Source organism: Apis mellifera, linkage group LG4, assembly GCF_003254395.2.
Source record: "Apis mellifera strain DH4 linkage group LG4, Amel_HAv3.1, whole genome shotgun sequence".
Classification (NCBI taxonomy): Eukaryota; Metazoa; Arthropoda; class Insecta; order Hymenoptera; family Apidae; genus Apis; species Apis mellifera.
In genome coordinates this window covers 11,870,916-11,884,960 of record NC_037641.1, presented here as the reverse complement: position 1 = coordinate 11,884,960, position 14,045 = coordinate 11,870,916, and the positions used below count along the sequence as shown (strand labels likewise).

Sequence of the window (14,045 nt, the reverse complement as noted above, 5' to 3'; positions counted from 1 at the left end):
CGAAAGTTTATTTGTTATTATTGTATTTGCGTGCGATTGGAAAATTTACAGAACCGTAGGAATTTTTTTTTTTTTTTTTCACATCTTGGCTAGTTCCCGTACGTGGCACATTATGGCACCGTCTTGCATTCTGCTCAAGTCGAAATATAGACTGTAATTTCGTAATGGATCAATAAACGGAGGCTGTGTGACGTCAGAGGGTGCGGCGAGGGTGGAATCGCATGCTAGAGAATCGTTATATGTGTACCGTTGTCCGTCATTCACAACCACGTGTATCATGTATACACGTGCGTTTCGCAACAACGCATTTGCTCTTTGTTAATTAAAAAATTAAATTTGTTAAATTAATTATCGTGTAATATCGATAAAGAAAATTATAAGTATTTATTTAAAAAAAAACATAATATACACTTTCTCTTCTTTACATATGTAATTTTTATACACGAGGAATGTTATTCTTTTTTTAATATGTTTATTATATTATGTGGTGGCGAAAAGATATAGAAGACCTTTTGCAAATTGGAAAATTTCCGATCCTCCCAATTTCGATTCTCCGTAAAGACGATCGACAAACGTAATTGGAACTTCTCCTATAGTGTACTTGAATTGTCTTGCTCTTACAATCATTTCCATCTGGAAGACATATCCTTTTGATATACAAGACTGTATCAGTTTTTCCAGTACATCTTTTTTATACAACCTATAATTTTAATAGTACATGGTTTATTTATTAATTATGGAATTTGTATTAATTTAATTTTAAATTACTTGCCTAAAACTTCCTGTCAAATCGCTTGCTCCTGGTCTCAACAAAAGTTGCGTTAAGAAATTTGCTCCTCTACTTATTAATTTTCTTTTGAAATCCCATCCATAAACTCCTCCACCCTGTGCATATCTGGTGCCACTAACAATATCTAGATCGAGATATCTCTGCTGTTCTATCATTTTTGGTATAAATTTGGGCTATAAAAGTAAAAATATACATAACAAATAACAAATTCAATGTTATTCTTAAAGTAAAGCGTTTCAAGATTAAGATAAATACATGATGAGACAAATCTGCATCCATAATGACAATGAAGTTTCCTGTGGCATGTTTAATCCCATGCATATAAGCTGTGCCCAGCCCAAGTTTTTTTTCTCTTGGTCTCAAGACAATTTTGTTCTCACCGTACACATTTTGCAGCTGTTTGGCCATATCCAATGTTCCATCTGGAGAACCATCGTCTATCACGATTATCTCATAATCCAGATCGCTAGAATGTTGTATATTTTCACTTGACTGACCAATCTTTTTGATTTCATATTTATAATTGTATAATTACACCGTTTCAGGAGCAATGATTTCATTCACGTTTGAGGTTATGTTGCCACGATAGTTACCTCTCATCCATATACTTGATAATAAGCCAAATAATTATAGGTAAATTCTCGATTTCGTTATAAGTTGGAAGTAAAATCGAATACTTGTCATTTTTCGTTAATTCTTTTATATCCTTTTTTGTCTGTTCTCTCTCGATCATGTTTGACACCGTGGCAAAGAGACGGACGAATCCTTCCTTATCAAGCGTCGCACTGACAAAACTCGTGCAATAATTCACACGAGTTTGGAAAATTTGTCAATAAAGTAGTCATATTTCGATGACGTTCCGTTCACCGGTATTCTTTTACGTCACTACAAAACGGTACTTTCGATTTTCATTCATCGTAATCGTATGTATCATTCAAATATTTGAAAGTCTGAAGTATATAGAATTTCAATTATCAACGGAGAATATCCTATATAAGATCGAATTAAATATAAAACAATTTTAAATATTGATCGTATATTACAATTTTTTTCAAATAGAAATTTTTTTATGGAAACTTTTATCCAATAACAAATTTTATAAAATCTCTTTTCCGTGATAAATAGTCTTCTTCTTAATTCAAAAAGCGCCAGAAACACGCGTAAAAATGGTTTATTAAAATTGTGTCGTTTATACACGAAAAAATATTTTCAAGAAAGTGAAATTTGGTAATGTGACAATATATAAACATAGAACAATTAGAATTAAAGAACTTGGTGCGAAAGTATAGCTTCCGTCGCGTGCGACAAAGGTCGACCAACCGGCGTCCCCACCACAATGAGAGGTAACAGCGAATCACGGCGTAGATTCCCCCACCATCGATCTCGAAGATCCCGTGGAGCAGCCGCCGTCCCGAAGCAAACGACGCTCCTCGCCGCACTCTTCGGTCGTCTACGGACCTAGAGTGTTCGTTCTGTTCGTTGTACCGGTGTGGTCAGCGTGTATCTTTTCGATTTGATCGACGTGTCGTCGGTACGTAAACCGGTGAAAACGTTGTGTAGAAGGTTGCACGTGTGAGTCACGTTCGAATTCGCCTATTTGAAATTTGCGTGCGATTATCGCAAAAGAAAGAGGGCGAATTCGAAAAGATTCGTCGGTAATCAATCTTTCGAGGATTTGCGAAATCTTCCGTGGGTGTGTACGCGTGTGCATGTGTTCTGTGAACGTAGAGAATGTGATTACCGCGGGTGATCGTTTCCGATTGAAAGCTTCATATACCGATAATATTCTCTTGCAACAACTCGTGATCGCAACAGCTCGCTGGCGTATCTTGGTAAAAGTTAGGTCGATGTACTCGGAGAGTTGTTGGGTCGAAAGGAACTGACAAGTCGGTTGTCTCATCCCAAAATACAAAATAAAATCATAAGCGCAGACACGAGAAAGACGCAGCACGCGATTCTTTTCCACTGCAATTACAAAAAACGATTCCACGTACGATCCATTTACAAAACGATTCAACGAACGATTATTGGGAAATATTTATTGTTCGCGAACGATACATCTTTTCGCGAATTTTCTCGACGCAAAAAGAAAGGATTGGAGATGCTTGCCGAAAGAAGATCAGACAAAAGTTTATCCGCGTCGCGTGCAAGGGTGGTGACCTTACTCGAAGTCAGATAGACATTGTGGATGGCCCAGATCTATCGGTCGTAGTCGCATTACTATTAACGTCAAGATCAATTATACGAACAATAACACGGTGATATTAATTTATTCGTAATTTGTCTTCGCGTCTGTCTGCATCCTCTTAGTTAAGATTCGTGGCAAGAAGAGAAGTACGAGAATAGTATTTCTGGTCCAGATAGTGGGCCATGCCGAGTTTTATAGGGGCGGGGGTGGGTTTTCCAGATTTAGCGAAGGTTGACGGAGGAGAATCGGGCTGGCTGGCTGGCAAGCAAGCGGACTGGTTCGGGCAAATACCAGCCAGCATGGCGTACGCTGCACGAGGGGTAGATTGGTCCGCTCCGCACCCTGCGATCAATAAACCCACCGAGAGGGAGCAGCTCCGTGACGAGCCGCACTACTCCGTGCTTCTCTCTCTCTCTCTCTCTCTCGCTTCCTTTCTCCATCCCATTTCTCCATCTCTCTTCCTCTTCTCCGTCCCTCTTCTTGCTTCTCTTCCGTCGTTCTCGTCTCTCCCGTTCGCTTCTCTTCTTCCTACCTAACCGACATGCTATCAACGATTCAGCACGTGCACGCTGTATCACCGGTGCTTTTGAAAAACGAGCGACAACGTGTTCCAGGGATTATCACGAGCCGACGGATGCTAAAGGCTTCGTGCACTTTCAGTTTTCATGCATTGATTTCCTTTTTTTTCTTTTTTTTCTTTTTTCTTTTTTCTTCTCTTTTCTCTTCGTTTTCGGCCGCTTCGCTTTTTAACTTGCTTAAAACGTTGACGCGCACAGGCCCCGCAATATCGGCCTCGTAATTTCGCGGCGAGAAAAGGGCTCGGAGGAATCTTTTTCTCCAAGATCTTCATCCCAGATTCGAATAAAGCTCCATTCACGCACACGCTTCTTTCTTTTCTATTTCCGCCAAGATAAAACACGTTTCTTTGATACGCATCGCACGTGCAAGATATCGGTCGTATGAGAATGTAAAGATAGAGGGAACTATCAAGTACGACCGATGACGTGTTCCGCTTCCGCTTTAATGGCTTTGCACCGATCGCATGACAATCTCCGCGACGACCTCGAAAAAATTCGACGCGATCTCGCCGCGTTGATGGATGAAGGAACGGTAACCAGTCGGCCTTGAACCGACTGCAAAGGTCATTCGAATCAAAACGTAATTCATCGATGGCGCGCGTACGAAATGAACGCTATCCTTTTCCAGGCGGAAAAAAAAAATTTTAGATTTTTAATCCTTTTCTCTTATCTATATACTATACATATATATATGTAACTATATATAGGCGTGGCTGTTGCGATCGTGCACGTGACTCTAATCCTTTGGTGAAACCGATTTCGGCCAATTCGATTCAATTCAAATCAAGCTTGCGTGTTTTTCTGTGGAATTAGGTGAGAATCAGTGCGATCAAGGAAGACAGGATCAGAATGTGGCTCGATCCTCCAGGAGGAGGGTGTAACATACCCACGTATCTAACGACGATGCTACTCTTGGCTGTTCTTGCATTGACGAACGGTGAGTCAATTAGTCTTAAAAAAAAAAAATATCACTTGACGAGCGATGACCGTGAATTCGATATCGTTGGATGAGAGAATGGATCTCGATCTCGTGATGCAACAATGTCTCGGTTCGTGGAAGTGGTTGCGTTATTATTAAAGATAAGGTCGAAAGCATACGCTGCTGCGTTATATCTCGACCATCTAATCTATGCATCGAACACGTATAAAGCGCCGTGAGGTCAGCAGCTGACGCAGTTACTCATCTTTCGTATAGCTCTTTTCAAAAAGAATTTGCCCCGTCAATGTTGCAATTGTCTCGAAATTAATCCGAATTGATCGTGAAATTCGAGATTAGTTTCTCGAAAGATACGTCCTCGATTTAATATTAATAGAATAAAAACAGCTCCCTTAGCGGATCGATACTGAGAGAATCATCATTCTCGTGTCTTCTCTTTTTCTCTGTGGCTCGAAAAAAGGAATTTCGTTCCCCTGGGGAGTAATATAGGGCAGATGGGAAATCTAGAAGCTGGACGGATGCGATCTCTTCGTTTCGAATCCGTGAGCTCGTGAAAGGTCCACACGAGAGGCGTAGGTAGTAGGTAGAAACGGAGCACGGGCTGCAGCTGCCGAAGAAAAGATCGAGAACGAGGGGGGAGAAGGAGAAGGAACGAAGGGAAAGGAACAGCTGCTGCCGCTGTTCCAAGAACGGACACCCGTGCTCGAAAGAGAATCATAGCTGGCTCGAGCACCGTGCCTCGCCAGGTGAATCCTTTGATTTAGTCGCGTTTCTTTTTCCCTCAACACGAGCGCGGTTGATTCGATGGATTCGTTGGCGCGGACTTTTTAATAAAACGCAGAAAGGAAAAGGGAGGAAAGAGAGATAAAAAGGTCGCGTCGTGGAGAAAGAAGAAGAAGAAAAAAAAAACGGTGTTACGAAGCAGGAGAGTCAGCTTTCCTCCAAAAATAGTCTCAAGAACTAAATCGAAGAAACCAACGGAACCTGTACTTGACCTGAAAAGTCGGTTGCAAGATGATAATTATTTTCGTCGATGCTTGATTTCTCTTGATACGCCAATCAAATGATTGAAAAAGTAATAGGTTAGAAATTTTCGAATAAAGTTACATCAAATAATTACTTATTTCAATACTTAAATAATATTTATTCGTATCTATTCGATCCGTTTCTCGTATAATCTTCGGTATTACAATTATTTTCAACTATTATTACGCTTTGAACGATAAATTATCGAAGTAACTTACGGAAATAATTTTACTCATAACCTCAACTATTAATAATTTTCCCCATTATTGTCGTCAATCATTTCCTCGCGACATATTTATCGACACTCGTGTTACGTGTCTCGATGAATTGAATAGAATCGAAGAAAAGAAAAGGATTTTCGACCGCGGAACTTTTTAAAATTCTTTCCTCTTTATTATTATTATTATGATCGTCACGATGTTTCGAGTTCCAACATGCGCGCATGCGTGGAAGAATAAGCGCGTGAATCACACGCGCATCATTTCCATCGTGCGAACGGGTACACGGCACACACCGGTGTATATTATATGCTCGTATATATCTTTGTTGGAAATATATATTGGATTTAGCGTGTCCGAACGTGTAGTTTCAAAGCATGCCTATATATAGATTACAGAGAGCGGTTATCGACCGGGAAGAATCTCGTCTTTGATCGTGAACGCGTAACGCTGCAACTTAACGAAAAAACACTTTTACATTTATCGGGTTTATCGGGTCGCCGATCAATCTTTCTTTCATCCTCCTTTCCCCTCCTCCTTGCTCGCGAGTAAAAGCTTGTTTCGTTAATGAAACAAGCTGTTCATTCACTGTTACGACAAAAGCGCGTATTTTTTTTCTTTTTTTCGCAAAAATACTTTTCCCCGCGTAATATATATATATAAATCTATATACAACGACTGCTGCCATAAAAGTGTCGAATCGGATTACGAAGAAAACGAAGTAAATCGAGGGTAAATGCGCTTTGTCGAGGGCAGGCGAGGTAGAAGAAATTTCAGATAAAGGGGAAAAATTGGAAACACCTGTTCCTTCCTTCTGTGATCGTTCCCTCGGTTGGATCGGCGCGCGGATGCCTCGATAACCGGTTCTCCGTGACTTGGATTTTACACACCGACGCTGCGTTTATCCGTTTCTCGCCTCGTCGTAAACGTGGTTATAAAATCATACGCGATTACGAAAATGGAACAAGGGACTATTGTATAATCGGAAACGCGCGCGGAAATCTCGCGCAACCAGGTTTAAAACAAACAAACGAGTGAATACGGAAGGATGTTTGATCGATCGAAGGAGGAGGGGGGAAGAGAAAGAATGTATAGTAAGAGTAACGCGTTAAGCGAGTTCTAGCAACGATAGGCGATCGATTCAAGCTAGGTGGATGACTCGGAATCTCCGAGGCGGAAAAGGAATCACGCATTGCCGTCTCCCTTATGGTCACGTGACGCTGATAGCATATTATTCAATAGCAGACCGGCAACCTGTTGTTCGCTGCAATTGGCGACGCGCCAATTGGACGTGGGTGTCGCGTATCCTGGCGCGGACGGATGATAAGCGAGGCTGAAAGACACGCAACAAAAGTTCCTTATGCCGTTGACAGTTTCGATTAATCCCGTTCGGTGGCCGCGTTGCAAGTGGCACGGCGGAGGAGACGAGCCGGCGGAACGGATCGAGATTGCCCCACGCCCCCCTCCCCCCCCCCCTCAGTAAGAATCCGATGCGTTCATCTCTTCACTTGACAGAGTTGTTCCTCCTCTTTTTCGCAGTGGCTTGCGCAGAGGATGAATCGATGGGACCGGTATTCGTCAAGGAACCACCAAATCGAGTCGACTTCTCGAACGGAACCGGAGCTGTCGTCGAATGCCAGGCAAGAGGAAACCCCCAACCGGATATCATTTGGGTTCGTGCTGACGGAAGCGCTGTTGGGGATGTTCCTGGACTGAGACAGGTATCTCTCGGAGGAAATTATAATTGCAAAGTATTTATTTTCTTTTCACGTTACACACTTGTGCAATAATTAATTAATTTTTCGAACGTTCACCCACGCGTTATCGCGTTACTCGTTTAATCGGTCGAGGCGTTGATTCCTCAACGATTCTTTGTGCAGGTCTTGCCGAACGGAAATTTGGTCTTCCCCCCTTTCCGCGCCGAGGATTATCGTCAAGAGGTTCATGCTCAGGTTTACAGCTGTCTGGCGCGCTCCCCAGCAGGTTCAGTTCACAGCCGAGATGTTAACGTGAGAGCCGGTAAGTGGTTGTCCTCTTCTCCTCCCGAAGTTGCGGCGGGAAGTCATCGCACCGTTGCCTGGCCATCTGTCACTTTTCTTATAGAGACAATGAAGCGAAAGTGTGTTCGTGATTGATCGAACCACGATATAAAAGAAAAAAAAAAGAACGAAAGCGTCTTGCTGTTGTCGAGGAACAAGCAACAAGAGAGAGAAAAATTGCAAAAAAAAAAATAACCAAGTATTTCTTCTTCTTTTTCTTTCAAATATCTTTCTTTTATCGGACAGTCTATCATCAATTCTTTTTTTCGAAATATTCTATTTAATCCTAATTAAAAAATTGAATGGAAAGACAATGGCACGACGCGAAAGATTGGCCAGGCGACGGGACACGTTAAAAAAATTTTCTTTCCAGCTGTTTAGAACAGCGAACGAGCGACGAATACGAACTTTTGGCTCGATACCTTGCAATACGTATCGCGACACGTACACACACGGTGAGCAAAATATCATCAGTGGCAATTATCCGGTATCCCTCCGTGCAACTCGGGCGAAAATTAGCGCAGGCATACCTTTCATCACGACGAGTAATCGCTGCCGCCGCCGTTGTTGTTGTTATCGTTACTCGAAGCCCCTCGCCGGTCTCTCTGCCACCCCTTCAATCTCTCTCTCTCTTTTCGATTTATCACGTGAAAAATTCGTCCACGGATGATATGATACTATATTAATTGACCCAGTTACAAGCCACGACCCACTTGCAAGGGATATTAGCCGTGATATGAAATATTCGAAATAAGAGGGGAAACGGAGAGGCCGGAGGGCGGCGTTTACTCTCTCTTTCGATCGTTTTTAAAAAAGGAAAACTGAAATCGCAGTGGTGGCGCAATACTACGACACGGACGTGAACAAGGAGTACGCGATCCGTGGGAACAGTGCCATTTTGAAGTGCGTCGTCCCGTCGTTCGTCGCCGATTTCGTCAAGGTTTTGTCCTGGCACACCGATCAGGGAGAGGAGTTCGTGCCCGGCGACGATTACGGTAGACGATCGCTCGCGCTCTCTATCTTTTTCCCGACGCTCGCGAGCAGATCGTTCCCTCTCTCTTATCGGAGAGAAAAAGAATACCGATTTTTGACTCCGTTGGAAAAAGCGTTTGGCTCTCGTGTAATCGAGAATATCATGGACCGGTCTCGTTATTAATGTTCTCCTCGCTCCAGCTCGTTATTTCTACCGGAGGTGGAGAGAGGGGAGCGTGGTGGCCCAAATAATTGGAGCGCATCGTCGGCATCGACGTCAGAGAGACGTTGCTCTCCCTCCCCCCTTACACCCTTCGCTTCGCTTTCTCCCCTCCCTCCATCTCCCACGGAGTGACTGGCGTCGTAGTTTTCTCGTCGCGTGTGCCCGCACATGCGTGGAATACGGGCGCGCATACACGATGCACCGGCGACTCCTCTCCTCCTGGAATCCAAACCTTCTCTTTTTCCAACGGGTCTCGCGGCTGCGGTGCAAGATGCCAAGGGGTCTGCGAATCGATCTGCTCGACGAGCGCACCGCTAAGAACACGTCAGGGAAGCTGTCGTCAACGTCGTGCGTTTACAACTAGTCGAGGACGCGCTTCGAATGTATCGCATATATTACGTCATCGATGGAAAACCGCATAGCGTATATACATGTATAACGATGATGATGCCACGGTTAATTTCAGATTTCGCACGGCTTGATTGAAAATTTTAAAAGCTCATTTCCGATTATATATATATATATATACATTGTAGTGGTGCACCAGTATTATCAGTCGGAAGTAAACAACGAGTACGTGATACGCGGGAACGCGGCTATTCTCAAGTGCAGCATACCGAGCTTCGTTGCGGAGTTCGTTCAAGTAGTCGGCTGGCAGGACGATCAAGGCAATTCTTTTAATCCGGACGAGAAGAACGGTAGGATTGCGTGGAGGATAATTGTTAACTTCGCAGCGAGGCCGTCAACGTCGTATGGAAAATGGATGGACGTAGATCGTTTCTAATTTTCGAAAGCCACGTCGATTCTTAACGCGACGTTTTCCCTATCAGAGAGCCATCGTGACGAAAATGTGCACTCGAGAATATAATTTTTCTTTCTCTTGATGATTATCGAGAAATCTCGTGAGAAGGATACTTAAATAACTATCCACAATACGTGACATTTTATGCAGATTATAGTCGCTGACATTTCAATATTGACAACATTTTATTTTATGGAGAGTCGTGCTATAGCATAATAAAGGGTTAATTCGGAGGAAGTTTGAACTCATCGCACCTTTCGTTTCCACCAGTCGTCACTCAGTACTACGAGGCGGAGGTCGTGTCCGAATACGTGATACGCGGAAACGCGGCCATCTTGAAGTGCACTATACCCAGCTTCGTGGCGGAATTCGTGTCGGTCGACTCCTGGGTGGGAAGCGACGGTTCGACCTTCAAGCCGACCAACGATTACGGTACTATCCCATATTTCCTTCATCCTCCACCTTGCTCCCTCCCCTCTTGCTTACCAAAGCAAAAGTTCAAAGTGGCACGTGGTAACGATTCGTTTCCGGCCGCGGGTCCACGTCTGGCGGTCGAACGGCGGCGGCAACGCGAACCATCCCAGGGTTAATGAACCATCTCGTCCCATCTCGCACGCCTCGGGATTAACACGCCTCTCCCAAGGAAATACACCAACCGCGAGGAATTGTCGTATCGATCCTTCCCTTTCCTCCCCTCGAAGGAATCGACAGGGTGTTCTCTGTTTTTTTCGTGCATGCAGTCGTCACGCAGCCGTATCAGCCGGAAATTCTCACCGAGTACGTGATCAGGGGGAACAGCGCGATATTGAAGTGCAGCATCCCGAGTTACATAGCGGAGTTCGTTACGGTCGAGGCGTGGATCAGGGAGGACGGAGAAGTGTACATACCGGAGGATCCAGCCGTCGGCCAGCAGGGTATCGGCGTGTGACAGGGTTTAGGTCTAGTTCGCACGCCTCCCCGGCGAATCTCCTCCTCCTCCTCCTTCAAATCTTTCCCTTTCGAGGGGGAAAAAAGAGACGAATTTATATATTTATATATTGTTCGAGTGTGGACGATTATCTCGATCGAGGTGGGCAGAGGATAGGCTCGCCGGGGCGGGTGTTCGATTTTTTTCCAATCCATTTTATGTTGATCCACGGGTGTGATATTTGTACACGAGCTTCGTACACGATCGTTGATCCTGTTTGTGCCCGCGCGGGCAGTCGTTTCGCAGTTCTACGTCACCGAGGCCGAGAACGAGTACGTGATACGGGCGAACAGCGCGATCATGAAATGCAAGATACCGAGTTTCGTGTCCGAGTTCGTACAGGTGGATCAATGGGTGGCCGACGATGGAACGGTTTACACGGGCGGAGAGGATTACGGTAGGCTGATGGATGGTGTCAGGATTTTTCTCCTCTTTTCTCGTCGAATAATAGTAAAGGAAAAAAGAAGAAGAGAGAAACGCCTCGTTTCCGTTCCCCAATGAATTCATTCAAAATTCATCGTTTCGCTTCACCTCGCCCCCCTCCACCTTTTCCCTCCTGCGACGAAGGGGCGCGCGATTCACGCTCTCTGGGAAAATGCGCGTTGCAGTGGTCCAGCAATTCTACGAGACGAGGGTCATCGACGAGTTCGTCTTGCGCGGCAACACGGCAACCTTGAAGTGTCTGGTGCCGAGCTTTGTGGCGGATTTCGTAGACGTGATCGAGTGGTTGGCCGTCGAGGACGGATCCACGTACTCTGCCAACAGCCAAGAAGAAAAGGGTACTTCTCTCTCTCTCTCTCTCTCTCTCGTCTCGATTACTCGAGAAGATATTTAGCGAGACCGCGATGAGCACTTAGCTTCGTTCCCCCTCCCTTCTCCTTCTCCTTCTCCCCTCCCTTTCCATCGATCGATCACGAACAATCGTTCCGTCGATCGAGAGGCATTAATGGAAAGAGGCATTAATTTCCTTATTTACCTTCGGCTTCCCTTCGATTATTCCCCCCGCGCGACAACAAATCTCGCAGTATCTCGTCTTCAATTCCCGTTTCGTTTTGCACGAAAATAATAATAACGCGAGCAACTCGATTTGACCGTCTTAACAAACCGACCAGACCAGTTTTAATGGAATTAATAAATGGAATTACCAGCGTGCTCATCATCTCCCTCGCTCGAACAACGGACAACAGACAGGCTCGATCGCCGAGAGCCTGTTTGCCTCCTTTCAAGGATGTGTACGCGTATGGAAGAACGACGATCATAGAGGATTTGTATCGGCTGATAAGTGAGGAAACTTTGTTACCGGGCTAGTCAACGCGAGCAGTTCGACGGGGGAAAGCGATGGAGGCAGAGCGTGCGGCTGGCAGTGGCCTCGTTACTCGCCGCGATCCTACCGGATTAGGTTAACTCGGATTAATCGAGGCCGTGGAGCGCGAATTAAACGCGACCGCGGACGGGACGATCCACTTTCGTTCGGGTGACGATCGAGCGCGAAAGGTAATAGGTAGACCGCGGCCCGATGGAATTTATTTCACGGCCTCGGGTGTCGATCGTACGTTGCTGTTGCAGTATCGATTTCTGCCTTCTCTATACGGAGAGATCTGATCCCGTTCATCGAGGGGAGGATCGATAGGATACGATATTTGTAGGGCGAAGATATCAATCGTTAAACAGTTGAACAGTAATTACGTAAAATTATCACTCGACGTAACTCGCTTCGAAATTTTAATCGTATAACTAGTTGGATTCTGCGAGAGGATTTTTATTTGGCTTTAATCAACGAGATTCCATTTTTATACATTTTCGTGGTTTTAACGCGAACAAATTCTTTTTACTTTTTAAAAACTGTTAATGGCGAAACAATAATGGTTGGTGAAATATCTGGTGAATATATAATGGCTTGTGATGTACGCGTCTCTTGGTAGTAGGATACTGCTGTTATCTTCTCGTTTCAGAAAAAATAATAAACTATTCCCTTTACAACCACCATACAATCACCATAACTTTTTTCGGCTCATGGTTTCGACACTCGTTTAGAATTTTTATTAGCATCCAACCATAATCTAGATCATGTATCGTATAATATTCTTATTTCTCATCACAGGTTATAATCCTATTCAAAAATTTCTACCGTTTTGATTTTTACACGATAAGCACACTTCGAAACACTGTCATCGATGAAATCTTTTCCGAAAATTAACCTAATATTTCGATATGCTTCGGCTGCACCGCGGCTTAACCTCGTAAACGAGAATAATATTTTAAACTCGTTCGTTAACACTATATCGTTCTCAAAAAACTTTTCTTTTTAAACCAATACAAAAAAGAACTTATTGCACAAAGTAAATACAAGAAGACAACGTGAAAATAGCAGCAAGCAAAGTATAGTATAGTATAGGTTAAGTAGAGTTTACAAGTCGCGATCGATTTATCCGAAAATTGACAACTTCACGTTGTACAATCTATATTCCGTGTATACTCCGCGTCAACGTATCACACTCGATACGTTTATTCGTTTTCTTCTACATATTCGACCGTAGACGAGCAATATCTATACTTTTGCCATCTTCTCGTGAACGAAGCGAGTGTATTTCACGTGTGGTTACGCCGTCCGTTCCATTTGTCATTAAAGGTCATAAAATAGGGCCGTGGAAATACGTTTCGTGTCAAATATTTGTCGTTCGACCCGAACGAGCGCTGCTGAAATGAAACGGTTTGGAAAACCGGCACCGTTTGCTCGGCCCCGTTCCGTGATTTCGGATTAGATTAAGCCGGCCTAATCAAACCGGCGAGGAAATTGATGTCCGCCGGCTAGCCTAATTTCCATCGAGTGGAAAGAGAAGCGACGTCACGCTCTCGTCGTCGTGCGCTATCCGTTTGCGAAGTGGTCGGCAACTCGCGCTTCATTGAAATTTTAATCGAGTGGATCAAAGCAGTCGCTCGACAAACCAACTCTTTATCTATTTATCTCTCTCTCTCCCTCTATATATATATATTCCCTATGTTTGTCACGCTTTCATTCCAGTGGTCGCCCAATACTTCGAGGTTCAGGTTTACGATCAGTTCGCGATCCGCGGGAACGCGGCGATTTTCAAGTGTCAGGTTCCATCGTTCGTCGCCGACCACGTGGACGTAGTGGGATGGATCGATTCGAACGGCGGCAGTTACGTGGCCGATGGACAGTCGTACGGTATCGATCTCAAGCATGGAGAAAGGAGAAAGAGATTGGCTAAAAGATTCGCTCTCTCTCTCGTCGTTGCCGTGGGCCGTTCGTTCTTCGATTCGTGCGATGATTCGTGGAGGAACGG

At 44.3% G+C, this 14,045-nt stretch overlaps 2 protein-coding genes across 52 annotated transcripts in view; one reads left to right on the top strand and one right to left on the bottom strand.

Moving 5' to 3' along the window:
• Positions 1-361: 361 nt before the first annotated feature.
• Positions 362-1,711, bottom strand: LOC409115 (probable dolichol-phosphate mannosyltransferase). Its single transcript, XM_392640.7, has 4 exons — positions 1,384-1,711; positions 1,046-1,256; positions 773-963; positions 362-700 (listed from the first exon to the last, which is right to left on the bottom strand). The coding sequence occupies exons 1-4, from the start codon at positions 1,521-1,523 to the stop codon at positions 481-483; spliced, it is 762 nt and encodes a 253-aa protein (XP_392640.1). The 5' UTR covers positions 1,524-1,711; the 3' UTR covers positions 362-480.
• Positions 1,712-2,200: 489 nt separating this feature from the next.
• The window catches only part of Dscam (Down syndrome cell adhesion molecule), a 60,375-nt gene continuing 48,530 nt past the window's right edge, over positions 2,201-14,045 (top strand). For 14 of the 51 annotated variants that reach the window (XM_026439936.1, XM_026439942.1, XM_026439930.1 and 11 more), the window contains exons 1-5: positions 2,201-2,321; positions 4,370-4,493; positions 7,277-7,458; positions 7,618-7,756; positions 8,610-8,771. In XM_026439936.1, coding sequence (XP_026295721.1) covers positions 4,406-4,493; positions 7,277-7,458; positions 7,618-7,756; positions 8,610-8,771 — 571 coding nt within the window. In that variant the 5' untranslated portion in view covers positions 2,201-2,321; positions 4,370-4,405. 51 annotated transcript variants of the gene reach the window in all.